The 13,796-nt window shown below is 47.9% G+C and overlaps 1 protein-coding gene across 1 annotated transcript in view; it reads left to right on the forward strand.

The window, feature by feature from the left end:
• The first annotated feature begins 2,111 nt into the window (after positions 1 to 2,111).
• Positions 2,112 to 13,796, forward strand: part of LOC140907605 (serum paraoxonase/arylesterase 2-like) — a 49,642-nt gene continuing 37,957 nt past the window's right edge. The window contains exons 1-2 of the mRNA XM_073333907.1: positions 2,112 to 2,308; positions 13,318 to 13,388. Of these exons, the coding sequence (XP_073190008.1) occupies positions 2,235 to 2,308; positions 13,318 to 13,388 (145 nt within the window). The 5' untranslated portion in view covers positions 2,112 to 2,234. The remainder of the gene's footprint in view (positions 2,309 to 13,317; positions 13,389 to 13,796) is intronic.

Below are 13,796 nucleotides of genomic sequence, written 5' to 3' on the forward strand. Positions count from 1 at the left end.
ACAACTTCATCATCATCTTCCTCGTCCCCAAAACCTGCTTCCGTGTTGCCTGCATCTCCATTGAAGGAGTCAAACAATACGGTGGGGTAGTGGTGGCTGAACCCTCTAAAATGGCATGCAGCTCATCATAGAAGTGGCATGTTTGGGGCTCTGACCCGGAGTGGCTGTTTGCCTCTCTGGTTTTCTGGTAGGCTTGCCTCAGCTCCTTCAGTTTCACACGGCACTACTTCGGGTCTGTCAAGGTTCCTTCCCCACTCTGAACTCTAGGGTATAGATGTGGGGACCTTCCTGAAAACCCCCCTAAGCTTATTTTTACCAGCTTAGGTTAAAACTTCCCCAATGTACAAACTATTTTACCTTTTGCCCTTGGACTTTATTGCTGCCACCACCAAGTGCCTAACATGGAAAGAGCCCACTTGGAAACGTCTTCCCACCCCCTCAAAAAAAAAATCCTCCCAAACCCTACACCTCCTTTCCTGGGGAAGGCTTGATAAAAATCCTCACCAATTTGCATACGTGAACACAGACCCAAACCCTTGGATCTTAAGAACAATGAAAAAGCAATCAGGTTCTTAAAAGAAGAATTTTAATTGAAGAAAAAGTAAAAGAATCAACTCTGTAAAATCAGGATGGTAAATACCTTACAGGATAATCAGATTCAAAACATAGAGAATCCCTCTAGCCAAAACCTTAAGTTACAAAAAGACACAAAAACAGGAATATACATTCCATTCAGCACAACTTATTTTATCAGCCATTTAAACAAAACAGAATCTAACGCATATCTAACTAGATTGCTTATTAGCCCTTTACAGGAGTTCTAACCTGCATTCCTGCTCTGGTCCGGAAAAAAACAACGCACAGACCGAGAGAACCCTTTGTCCCTGTCCCCCGCCCCCCCAGCTTTGAAAGTATCTTGTCTCCTCATTGGTCATTTTGGTTAGGTGCCAGCGAGGTTATCTTTAGCTTCTTAACCCTCTACAGGTGAAAGGGTTTTTTCCTCTGGCCAGGAGGGATATAAAGATGGTTAGCCTTCCCTTTATATTTATGACAGGGTCCCTTTTATGGCCTCTGTCCTTCATGCCCTGGGAGATTTTGACAAAGGTTTTGGCATTTCGAAAACTGGAATGGAGTTCTGATAGCACGGATTCCTCTCCCCATACAGCGATCAGATCCTGTACCTCCTGTTTGGTCCATGCTGGAGCTCTTTTGCGATTCTGGGACTCCATCATAGTCACCTCTGCTGATGAGCTCTGCACTCACCTGCAGCTTGCCACCGCTGGCCAAACAGGAAATTGAAATTAAAAAGTTTGTGGGCCTTTTCCTGTCTACCTGGCCAGTGCATCTGAGTTGAGAGCGCTGTCCAGAGCGGTCACAATGGAGCACTCTGGGATAGCTCCTGGAGGCCAGTACTGTCTAATTGCATCCACAGTACCCCAAATTCGACCCAGCAAGACCGATTTCAGCGCTAATCCCCTTGTCGGGGGTGGAGTAAGGAAACTGATTTTAAGAGCCCTTTAAGTCGAAAAAAAGGGCTTTGTCGTGTGGACGGGTGCAGGGTTAAATCGATTTAACGCTGCTAAATTCGACCTCAACTCCTAGTGTAGACCAGGGCTGAGAGGCGCAGGGCTCAGGTCGATGTAGTTAGGGCGAGGTGGTCCTCAGCGTAGGCACGGCATTGCTCACACCAACTGTTGCTGCCTTTCAGAAGCCGTCCCATAACGTACCACGCCAACAGTAAAATGCGTGCCAGCGCTCCTGGCGAGGACGGACATCGCCGACACTAGGAGCCTAGTCTGGACGTGTAAAAGCGATTCAATTACTGCGGAGGCTGGACGTCGAGTTAATTCTGTAGCGACTTGCCCCAAGCTCCTGTGTGAATCTCGCCCAGGGTCTTTCTCCTGCGGCTGGTGTTTGCTAGGCTGGAGCTAGGAGCGACCCCTCGCCCGTTCTCTCCTGTCCCCGTTGCCAGCCCTAGCTCAGGGCTATCCCGGAGGCAGGGAGCTCAGCCCCGGCAGGCTCCCGGGCGGCAGGGCGAGGCGGAGCGAGCGAGCGGCGGGAGGCGGAGTTCCTGCCGCCATTAGCGGCCCCGAGGCTCTCGCAGCTGGGAGGGGAGGATTCGTGGCCGGGGGCGGAGCTCTGGAGACCGTCGCTGCGCTGCAGAGCTCGCTCAAAGGCGGGAGCGCTTGGTCCGCTTTGCGGGGGGGGCAGAGAGCTTCCTCCGGCGCGGAGCCATGGGGAAAGTGTTGGTGCTTGCCCTGGCCGGGATACTTGCAGCCCTCCTCGGGGAGAGGCTAATGGAGTTGCGGTAAGTGGCTCCAGCCCCACCTCAGGGAGCTGGCCCGAGCCGGGGCACCTTCGTCAGCTTTGTCCCATGGAGAGACTGGCGAGCTCTTAGGAGGCACGGGGACGTCCTGGGTCTGTGCGTCTAGCTCGTGCTTTCCTTCCCTAATGGGGGCAGGCGGAGGGGTGTTTCAACAACACAGCGTTCACGGCTTGAAATAGAACGGCCACGGGTGGGGAATCGAATTAGAAGTCACTCCGGTTTAGTGGGAGCTCTTTGGTCCCTCACGTTCTGACGAGCGCACCCCTTATTGCCCAGGGTTCTTTCTCCTTCTGCACGGGGAATGCAGAGCAGAAGTGCCATGAAGAGAAGGCTCGATTGTACATTCCTCCCGTGCCCTCATCGGCTGGCAAAGCTTGCCCGCGGGGTTCAGGCTGAGTGCAAAGCTGGCAGGAGCAAAGCGGCTCAGGACGGAAGAGCCTGGCTTTGTAGAGCCTGGATCGCTGAGCAACTGAGATTACATAGCTGTTTAAAAAAGTGGTTGTCTGTCTTCCCAGGGGATTGCAGTTCATCTCGTTGTTTAGCATGGCATGCAGCTTTAGCAAAAGCCTGCACGTACAGAAATGCCACTGAATTTGTCAGAGGAAGAGAGGGGTTAATGAAAACTACCCTATTATCCAGCGGATGTAATCGGAGCGCTTGCTTTGTTTGCTCTTGTATTGGTCGTTCTAAGTCAGGCTTGAAACTAAACTTCAGAAATATTCGCCTCAGATAAATCAGATTTACAGTAGGGTGATGTCGTAGCTGGGTATGTCAAATCCTTTGCTAACTCGAGCTAACAGGGTCTGTGAAGTATGAACTTTAGCTTTGTTTACCTGCCTGTTCCTCTTCCAACAGAGATAACGACTGGGGGTATGTTGACACAGCTTCACACAATTTCACCAATCACTCATTTAAAAAAACCCTGTTTTGTTAAATAACTTCAATTGCAAAAATAAATAACTTTATTTTTTTTTTAAGCCAGAACTTGTGAATAAACAGCCACTAGCAAACCAGTTTGTGTACTAGGTGGAACTGGAACCAGTATACTTTCAGTAAGGGAACAGTCAGTTTCAACTTTCAGAGGAGTTGTTTTGAATAGTGAGATGAATACTAAAGGGAATCAAACCCTATTAAACCCTAGAAGTAGAGAGTACATCTAGAAAGGCTAGTCAATACAATATTACAGAAGTAGCTTCTCTAGAAACATAACCATGTAACTTTAAAAGCGGCAAAGAGTCCTGTGCTCCAATACGTCTATTAGTCTGTAAGGTGCCACAGATCCAGACTAACATGGCTACCCCTCTGATACTTGATAGCATGTAACTTCAGTAACTTTAGACTAGAAAAGTGAATGTGGAATTACTTTGTTAGGCGACAGTGGAGTCATTATGCTGATAATAATGAGTGATGTAAAAATATTTTCAAGACATCAAAGTAACAACATCGAAATGATTTAAATTTTAGATCTGACATGGCTAATTACAAAAAAACTTTTTACTACTTACTTTTGTACAGGTTAGAGTGCAATACAAGTGTTTTAAGAGAAGTATTGTGTTTTGAACTAAATTCAGCTTAGCACTGATCCTACCACTAGTCTGAACACTAATTGGGAAGTTTATTGGCAACAAGAAACTGATACTGTTATGTCTCACAATATAGGGATCTTGATAAAGTTCTAGCATTCTCAGTTTATTTTTTGGGTGAGCTGTTTCAGAGCATAGTAAGTAGCAGGCCCCTGTCAAAAGCTGAATAAACAGGATTGAAATAATATTGAAAACTGGTAAAATAAAATTATATGCTAGAAATAGATCAAACTAAAAGCACTTTGTGAATATTCTATTTAATTTTTATTTTTATTACTTTTTTTCTGGTGTGTGGATGTGCTGCTTTATAAGCCTGCTACATTGCAACCTTGCTAATACATCAGTACTAGTATCTGGAAATGTACAACTTCAGATAAGAGTTGAGATTGGTGTCTAGTTTCCTCTAATATGTACTGGAAGGAGGAGATTGGAAAGTGAGATATTTTTTTTTCTTGATATCTCTCCACACCTGTCCCCCACTCCAAAAGAAAATGAAAATTAAGAAGTTCTCTATAGCTTTGCTGCTGTTCACATTAATCCCTTGAGTTCTGGCACATTCTGGTCTGGTTATATGATACTGAAAAGGGTCCTGCCAATGTCTATCTTTTTTTCAAACACATTTAACAGAATTTCTAATATTCCTGAAGGTGAAAAGTGATTAATTTTTTACTAAATTGGTTTATGTATCATATTGTATTGCTAATATCTACAGCAATGGAAGCAGCTTATTCACATCCTATCTCTGCTGTGGGGTCTGAACATAATAAGAGTTCACAGTATTCATAGACTTTTGCCTCCACTTCTTAAAAGAACAATTCTTGATGTAGCTGAACTGCTATATTTTCAGATATGTGATTGTTAAAGGCATTGACACTCTTCTTCTTTTCCTCTTGTTCTTATTATGCTTTAGTTTTAAAGATTCATAATAATAAGGTCCTGATCCAATGTCCACTGAAAATAATGATAAAGCTTCCATTGACTTCAGGACAAAGTTAGCATCTGCCAGAAGACTTGATGCAGAGAGTGTACTTTGAAAGCTTCTATAGCATTGAAAATGTGTTGTAGTTTTTAAACCATTTTTGTATTCCTCAGATGTAGAAGAAATAGATCTCAAGCAAGAAACTCTCTTTAAAACCAGTAGAAATGCTGTGATTGTCACACGAGGACGTTCAATGTTGCCCTTTTTGTGTTGATAGTGGTGGGGTAGGGGTTGGCTGGGAGTGTGTCCTAAGTTGTGGTTTTTTGAAAAGTTTCCAAGTGAATTTCCTAAAGAGATGAGGATCAGTTTCTCAGTTATAAATTTTGAGACATTAGTAGAAATGATAATATCCTTGAAGCCCAGGTTGCAAATTTCATGTGTCAACACTAAAGTTTTGCCAGCATTGATTCTAGTATACAACTGTTGACATTAGTGTCGCTAGAACATGTGAAAGCGTCGCTGCCTTTGCTGATGCCATGCATCCTCCTTGTGAGAGGTTGCATCAGCAAAACCCACAGAGCAGGAAGCATAGGCATCCACCACACCAATGTTTGTCTCATTTTCTTGCAGGATGTTTTTGCAGTGCATTGTGGGATACCAGCATTCTCAGGGAATTATGGCAACTTGGGGCCAAGTTTCCAAAGTCTTTGTTCCATCTCACAATCTTTTTTCACACTGTTATTAAAATACCCTCTGGTCTTCCCGTTGCTTTTCAATTTTCCTGCTATGTCACTGGGAGAAGCATAGATGCTGAAGAGATTAGAGGAATTTTCATTGTTTTAGAGACTGAGTGAGTAATTCTTCTGTATTCTGAACTTCAGCTACCACCACTAGTAGTCCTACAGCAGAAAAAATTCGAATGACAGTCCCCAGTTGCTTCAGGCATTCACTGACCAGTTACACACAGTGGAGAAATGCATCTGTACCTGTGAAATGAGAACCAAGTGGTGGGATTGGATAATGATGCAAATCTGGATGATCAGCAGTGGCCAGAGCACTTTTTGGACGTGGAAGGCCATGCTCCTGGAGGTGTGTGCCATCCTTGCCCCAGTCCTCCAGCTCAGGGATACAGAATGGGAGCTGCATTGACAGTGGAGACACGAGTGGTGATTGTGCTCTGGAGGCTTGCAACTCTGGGCTGCTATTAGTCCGTAGTCAATCACCTTGGTGTTGGAAAATCTATGGTGAGGGGAAGTCAGTTATCCAGATGTGAAAATCCATTAAGTATATCCTGCTGCACAGGATTGTGACTCTGGGCAATGTGCAGGAAATAATAGAGGAATCTGATGGAATGGGCTCCCCAAACAGGGGAGAGGGGGCAATATGTGGGACACACTTCCTGATTCTGCGCCTCCCACCAGCTTGCTTCTGGGTACATAAATAGAAAGGGGAACTTTTCTATGTTTATGCAAGCATTGGGGGATCACAGGTGGACATTTCATTGGTGGATTCCTGTCCTTCCTGCTCTGTGGGTTTTGCTGATGCAGTCTCTCACAGTGAAGATGCATGGCATCAGCAAAGGCAGCGACGCTTTCACATGTTCTAGCTCAGGGGTGGGCAAACTTTTTGTCCCAAGAGCCATATCTGGGTGGGGAAATTGCATGTAGGGCCATGAATGTAGGGCTAGGGCAGGAGGTTGAGGTGCGGGAAGGAATATGCAGTGTGGGAGTGGGTGCGGCGTGCAGGAAGGGGCTCAGGGCAAGGGGTTGGGGTAGAGGAGAGGTGCGGGATGTATGAGGGGGCTCAGGGAAGGGGGTTGAGGTACAGGAGGGGGTGCACAGTGCGGGAAGGAGCTCAGGGCTGTGGTGCAGGGAGGGGTATGAGGTGCAGCGGGGGCTCAGGGCAGGGGATTGGGGTGCAGGAGGTATGTGGGGTGCTGCAGGGGGTTGGGGTGCAGGCAGGGGGCTCAGGGCAGGGAGTTGGGGTGCAGGAGGGGTTTGGGATCCAGCCTGGCGCAGCTTACCTGGAGTGGCTTCGGGATGACAGCGGTGCGCACTGGGGCCAAGGCAGGCTCCCGGCCCCGGCCCCGCACTGCTCTGGAAATTGGCTGGCACCCACGGAATGGGGAACTTCAGCCAATGGGAGCTTTGGGGGAGGTACCCACAGGCAAGGGCAGCGTGCGGAGCCCCCTGTCCCCTCTCCCCAGGGGCCGCAGGGATGTGGTGCCTGCCGCTTCTCAGAGCAGTGCAGGGCCCATGGTGCCACAGGAGTGGCAATCCCACAGGCTGGATCCAAAGCCCTGAGGGGCCAGTTCCGGCCCTCGGGTTGTAGTTTGCCCACCCCAGTTCTAGCAACACTAATGTCAACAGCTGTATATTAGAAAAAATGCTGGCAAAACTTTAGTGTTGACCTAGCCTAGCAGATGATGATTGCCACCTGGGCTTCAAGGATATTATCAATTCAATTAGCATCAACGTTGGCTGATCAGAGAAGGTGCATGATGCTCACATCTTCAAAAATACTGGACTTTTTTGAAAGTTGCAGTCAGGGACACTTTTCTCAGACTGGCGCATACATGTTGGTGGAGTTGAAATGCGAACAGTGATTCTCGGGCACCTCCCCTAGCCTTTGTTTCCTTGGCTGGTGAAGCCCTAGATGGAAGCAAGGAAAGATTTAACTCCCACCTGAGCAGGTGCAGGATGACTGTTGAATATGTGTTTGGTAGATTGAAAGGACGCTGGAGATGCCTCATGATTTGGTGTCACGGTTCTGGGCAACTGCACCCATATTCCCCCTCCATGGTCTATCAAGGGCTACCACTCTAGGCTCCCAACTAATCAGCCATCTCCCCTCTGGGGTAGATACTCACGTCTCTCACTTTCCTGACCAAGGTTTTTCCAGGCAGTTCTCTGCCTACACTTTGATATTCCCAGCAAGCTAGGGTGCCTAAAAGGCCAGCTTCTGTGCTTTGCTTTCTCTCCAGAAGCTATAAGCAGTGTAGTTGCCAGCAGTTATAAGTTTGTTTAGAGTTACAAACATTTCAGAGTTATGAACAACCTCCATTCCCAAGGTTTGTAACTCTGAGGTTCTACTATAGTCTGCCTGACTAATTACGGGAGCGCTTGCAAGATTTTTCACATTTTCTAATGCTCTGATATCGCATTCAGAATATATTTGTTTAGGTTTGCATTTAATGGATTTATGGTGATGGAAATTCTATCTTGCTACCAAAAGCTGCTGGTTACTAAATGGCTGTGATAGTTTCTTATTTTGCTGTTGACACATTTTTAAAATAAACTGGCTCTGGCTGTTTCAAAAGGGAATTCCTTTATTCTCTGTGCACATTTGGCTGCCATTTTGAAAGGGACTGGAGGTGGTTTGGGGCCCACAAAGAAAGTAAAGAGAGAGAATTATGCTTTAATATAGCTATCTGAGCTCCTTTATCCATCCTCAATGGATTCTGTGTCTGGGTTGGGTCCATTAGTCTCTTGAACAGCTCTTGGCTCTCTTGGGGGGTCTGTATCCTCCTCATCTTCCTTCTCCACACTCTTGTCATTGTTGCACTGCTGGGGCTCCTTCCTCAGGTTCTCATGAGGTGTCCACTCTTACCTACAGATTGCTGGTGGGATCCCTGCAAGCATTGCATATAAGCATCAAGTATTAGGGGGTAGCCCCAGATCTTCTGTTGGCTTCCCTTCCCCAGAGCCCGGCATTGCTGCTCATCACGTTTTTGCCCCAGCTTCAGCATCTTCTTTGCAATAACCGAATACACCTCTATATTCCTGTGATTATTCCACAGCTGGGCTTGCACCACACCTCCCCAGAGGCCAAGGAAATCTAGGCCTTCTTTTCTAGACAAGGCAGCAGTGCAAAGCTTACCTGTAGCTTTACATGGAGCCACACCCGTATGCTTACAAAGGTAATCTTTTAGGAAGGACACAGCAGGTATTTTAAAGGAGGTCAGGCTTCTGGTCACTGTAACCCCTGAATAACTGATTTTAGAATTGTGACCAGAGCGGTCATTCTCGGTGGGTCATTGTGGGACTATGGCTGAAGGAAAAGGTAATGCAGCGTCCATGAAGACGCTGGTACCAGGCCAATAGAGAGTTTATGCCATTTGGGGACGTGGTTTAACTTGGCTGACACAGAATCAGGGTGTTTCAGCAGCAGGACTCGGAATTGCACCTGGGTGCATACACAGACGTGCTAAAATAAGGCCAGTGTTACCAGCAAAACTTTGTAGTATAGACCTGGCTTTGGTATGTAGCTAAGTATTAGGAGCTGTATACGGTACAATAACACCCTACAGTCTGTTTTCACATTGTCCTTCTGCTCAAGAAAACTGTTGCAAATGGCTGGTGAATCTGGGACATTTCTTTTTCTCTATCAGACAAGCAATATTAACATATGGCTTGGCTGTTTTGAAAGAGTGCTACATATTTTTGCAAAAAATCCTGGTCTTTCTGAGTTAATGAGACTGAAGTGATAAAGCAGGGGAAAAGTGAGAGCAAGTCAAGAATGCTGACGTTGCTGAAAAGCCGCACAGAATGAAGAAAGAAAATACATTAGTTAAATGATGATTCCTCTGGCCACTTGTCTGGTGATCCAACATTTGCCTGAATTGCTCTTCAATGAGGATACGGGGGAAAATAGTTATGTAAAAGATCACTATATTCGCTCACTGGTAACTCTGAAGGTCTTACTGATCAAGCCGTATGTTCTGGCAACTCAAGTTTGGACAGTGGGAAGATAAAAGTTGCAGTCACAGGACTGTTTTGAAAACAGTTTAAGTTTTTTGTTTAACTTGAACCTGATCTCTCCCACCCCACCCCACCCCATCCCCTCTGAGTTCTTAATTTACCTAGGAACCGTCTGAGTGAAAATCCACAAACTGATAATAATGCAATATTAGGTTGAGAATGTAAATGAGTGCAAGTAAAGAGATTAAAAAATTATGGCTTCCACAGCAATGCTAACTAGGGTTGCCAGGTGTCCAGTTTTTGACCAGAATGGCCAGTCAAAAAGGACCCTGGCGGCTCCAGTCAGCACCACTGACCAGGCCATTAAAAGTCCAGTCAGCAGAGCATTGGGGTAGGCAGGCTTTCATCCCTACCTGGCTCTGCACAGCTCCTGCAAGTGGCAACATGTCCTTCTGGCTGTGGGGGCGGCCAGAGGGCTCTGCGTGCTGCTCCAACCCCGAGTGCTGGCTCCACTGCTCCCATTGGCTGGGAACCGCGGCCAGTGGGAGCTGCTCGGGAAGCACACAGGGCCCCCGGCACCTCCACCTAGGAGCCAGACGTGCTGGCTGCTTCCGGGACCCGTCTGAGGTAAGCGCTGCCCAGAGCCTGCACCCTCTTCCTGCACCCCAACCCTCAGCCGCAGCCCGGAGCCCCCTCCCGCACTCCCAACTACTCAGCCCCATCCTGGAGCCCCCTCTTGCACCCCAAACTCCTCATCTCTGGCCCCACCCCAGAGCCTGCACCCCCATCTGGATCCCTCACGCCCTCCTGCACCCCAACTCTGTGCCCCAGCCCTGAGCCTCCTCTCACACTCCCAACCCCTCATCCCCGCTGTGATGTTCTGTACCTCAGGGGAATACCCTGCACACCCCCCCCCATGATCATCCTATAATATGATTTTATATTGTGGTATCCAATGCAAAGTTTGTCGTGTCGGGTGTCTTCGGAAAGCTCATGATGCACTGAGCGTTGTTGTTATAGTAATTGTTTTACAGTAATGTTATAGGTTGTAATTTCATGTATATAGTTCTAAGGTTGAAAGTGTGTCCTCATGGCTTAAAACAGGCCCAAGCAAAACTCTTCAAGAGCAGAGGGGCAGTTCACACCTCATCAGGGCATGTATGGGACAAACCCAGCCCAGCCTCACAGGAATAAAGGACACTGGCCTAGGCAGTAACAAAGGATCTGTTGGCCTCTTGAGTTAGTCACCCCCTCCCCTTTCCTCTGGTCAGTTTTGGGACTGCAATGAGGTAATGCTCATCTGACTCTGAAGGGGGGAGGGCAAAGCCAAGAGGGAAGAAAGAACATGATAGAAAGGAGAGATGTTTGCCATGCTCTTCCTCTCTCTTCTACCTCCATCTACAGACATCACCACCAAGCGACTGAAGCATTGGTCAAAGGGGAGAGCCTGGCTGAAGGGCAACCAGCCAGCCTGTGGTGAGAAGCATCTAAGTGTGTAAGGGCATTGAAAGTGTTAAGATCACCTTAGAATGCATTTTGCTTTTATATCATTTGACCAAATCTGACTACTTGTGCTCTGATTTATAATCTTTGTAGTTAATAAATCTGTTTGTTTGTTCTGCCTGAAGCAGTGTGTTTGATTTGAAGCATGTCAGAGACTCCCCTTGGGATAACAAGCCTGGTACATATCAATTTCTGTTTCAATATAAATTTGCAGCATCCAGTGGGCATAACTGGACACTGCAAGATGGAGTTTCCTAGGGTTGTGTCTGGGACTGGAGATATTGTCTGTTGTCATTCGGTTGCACAATCCAAGGAGCAGCTTACATGCCAGAGGCTGTGGATGAACAGCCCACGAGTGGGGGTTCTCACAGCAGAGCAGGGTAAGGCTGGCTCCCAGAGTCAAGGTTTGGCGTGATCTAGCAGATCACTGGTCCGGATAACACCAGGGGAAGTGACACCCAGCCCCATCCCGGAGCTTGCACTCCCAGCAGGAGCCCTCACCCCCTGTCCCAGCACAGTGAAAATGAGCAAGGGTGGGGGAGAGCGAGCGACGCAGGGCAGGGGCATGGTGTGAGTGGAGGGCAGGGCCTCAGAGAAGGGGCAAGGCAGGGGTGGGGCAAGAGTGTTCGTTTTTTGGCAATCAGAAAGTTGGCAATGCTAATGTCAACGATGTGGCTGTCTTCTAGTGTCTTGAAATGATCCTGCAGTTAAATATATGCCTTGATGTAGAAGTGCAATGCGGCCAGATGTTGCTATGGGATCTTTGATTCTTGAAATTCCTGACTCTTGATCATATACATTCTCAACTTTAATTGGAGGGGGAAGGAGATGGAAATGTTAGTGCAATAATTTCCTTTAAACAGAGAAACATTCTGGAACATTTATTTGACACCGTGCTCCTACTCAGACACATTTGAATGTGGGGGTTGGGGACCACACCTTCAAACACACGAGTCCTGGTAGGGTGCATTTCATTCAGTGGCCAACTGTTTCTTACAATGGGAGGTGGGGGTGGTGGAGAAACAAGAGGTGAAGCTTTCTCATGACTAATATCCCCCTGCAGCCTGCTGACCAGCATTCTGAAACTAGTTTTAGGGAGATTTGAGGGGGGGCCGGAGCATGTGACACTTGCCTCCCTGAAGCTGCTGACTGTGCCTGGTGGACACAGCACCATTTTGGAGGCCATCAACATCCCCCTCCTGCAGCAGAACACAAGTGAGACAGCCTGACTGGCCAGTGCATATACACACCCACCGGCTGCTTAGAGTTGCCAGGGGTCTGGTTTTTGACAGGAACGCCTGGTTGAAAAGGGACCCTAGCAGCTCTGGTCAGCACCGCTTTTGGCAGCGCAGCGGGGCTGGCCTGGCTCCAAGCGGCTCCCAGAAGCAGTGGCATGTCCGGCTCCTAGGTGCAGGGGCAGCCATGGGGGCTCTGTGCACTCCCACAGCTCCAAATGCCGGCTCTGCAGCTCCCATGGCCAGGAAACCTAGCCAGTGGGAGCTGAGGGGGGGCACCTATGAGCACGGGCAGCACATAGAGCCCCCTTGCCCTCCACCTAGGAGCTGGACATGCTGGCCACTTTGGGAGCCATCTGAGGTAAGCGCAGCCCAGAGCCCAAACCCCCTCCCATGGTCCAACTCCCTGCCCCAGGTTGGAACCCCCTACTGCATCCTAACTCCCTCCCAGAGCCCTCACCCCCTCCTGTACCCCAACTCCCTGCCCCAGCCTTGAGCCCCCTCCTGCACCATGAACTCATCATTTCTGGCTCCACCCCCAGTCAGAGTTCTCTCCCACTTCCGCACCCCAACCCCTTACCCCAGCCCGGTGAAAGTGAGGTGAGGGTGGGGGAGAGTGAGCGATGAAGAGAGAGCAGATGGAGTGAGTAGGGGCAGGGCCTCTGAGGGGGCAGAGCAGGCGTGGGGCCTCGGAAGGCATGGGGCAGAGGGTGAGGCAAGGGTGTTTGGTTTTGTGCAGTTAGAAAGTTGGCAGCCATATGGCTACTGCCGGGGGCAGGGACTAGCTGCATGGGCCGTGCACGCACACTGACGCCCAACAAATAGAACATGGAGTACATCTGTCCCTCCCTCTTCCCCCCCTATAGATCAATTTAAGCCATATCACTGTTACAATATTTGTACTTAATGCATACTTGTGTATATGGTGCATATAATACATATTATTATGATCTATATTTATATGCTAGCCAGCATATATCAGTCAACACTGTTTCAGTTTGTAAAACTCTCTCTGATCTGTTACACTAAACTGTATTCTTTCCTCTTGCAGACGTAAGCTGAATGGCTCCAGAGAGGTGGAACCAGTGGAACTTCCCAACTGCCACCTTATTAAAGGAATTGGTATGTATGTGATAGGACTAAGTACTTTGTATTGGGAGCCTTGCTTTAAAGTCAGCTACTAAAGCCAGGTTTTAAAAAGCTGACTCTGGAAAAAATAATAATTGTGGCCTATAACTACTCTTTTTGCTATTGTGAATCCCCTGAACTCCAGTGGGAAAGAAAAGAGGCAGCAGACAGAAAATTCTGTTGTGAACAGCTGGATGTTCAGAATAGAAGGAAAACTTCAGTTAGTACCGAGATGGGAGGCTGTGTTAGTACATTGTCATTGTTTGTCTTTTCATAACCTTCGTCACAGTACCACGAAGACGGAGAGACCAACTAAAGCTCTGTTGCATATCTGAAATGCACACAGCGAGGTGTGGCCATGCTTATGGGACACACCTTCAGATGCCTATCTGCTGGTAAAAC

Source organism: Lepidochelys kempii, chromosome 2 (genome assembly GCF_965140265.1).
Source record: "Lepidochelys kempii isolate rLepKem1 chromosome 2, rLepKem1.hap2, whole genome shotgun sequence".
In the NCBI taxonomy this organism is placed as follows: domain Eukaryota; kingdom Metazoa; phylum Chordata; order Testudines; family Cheloniidae; genus Lepidochelys; species Lepidochelys kempii.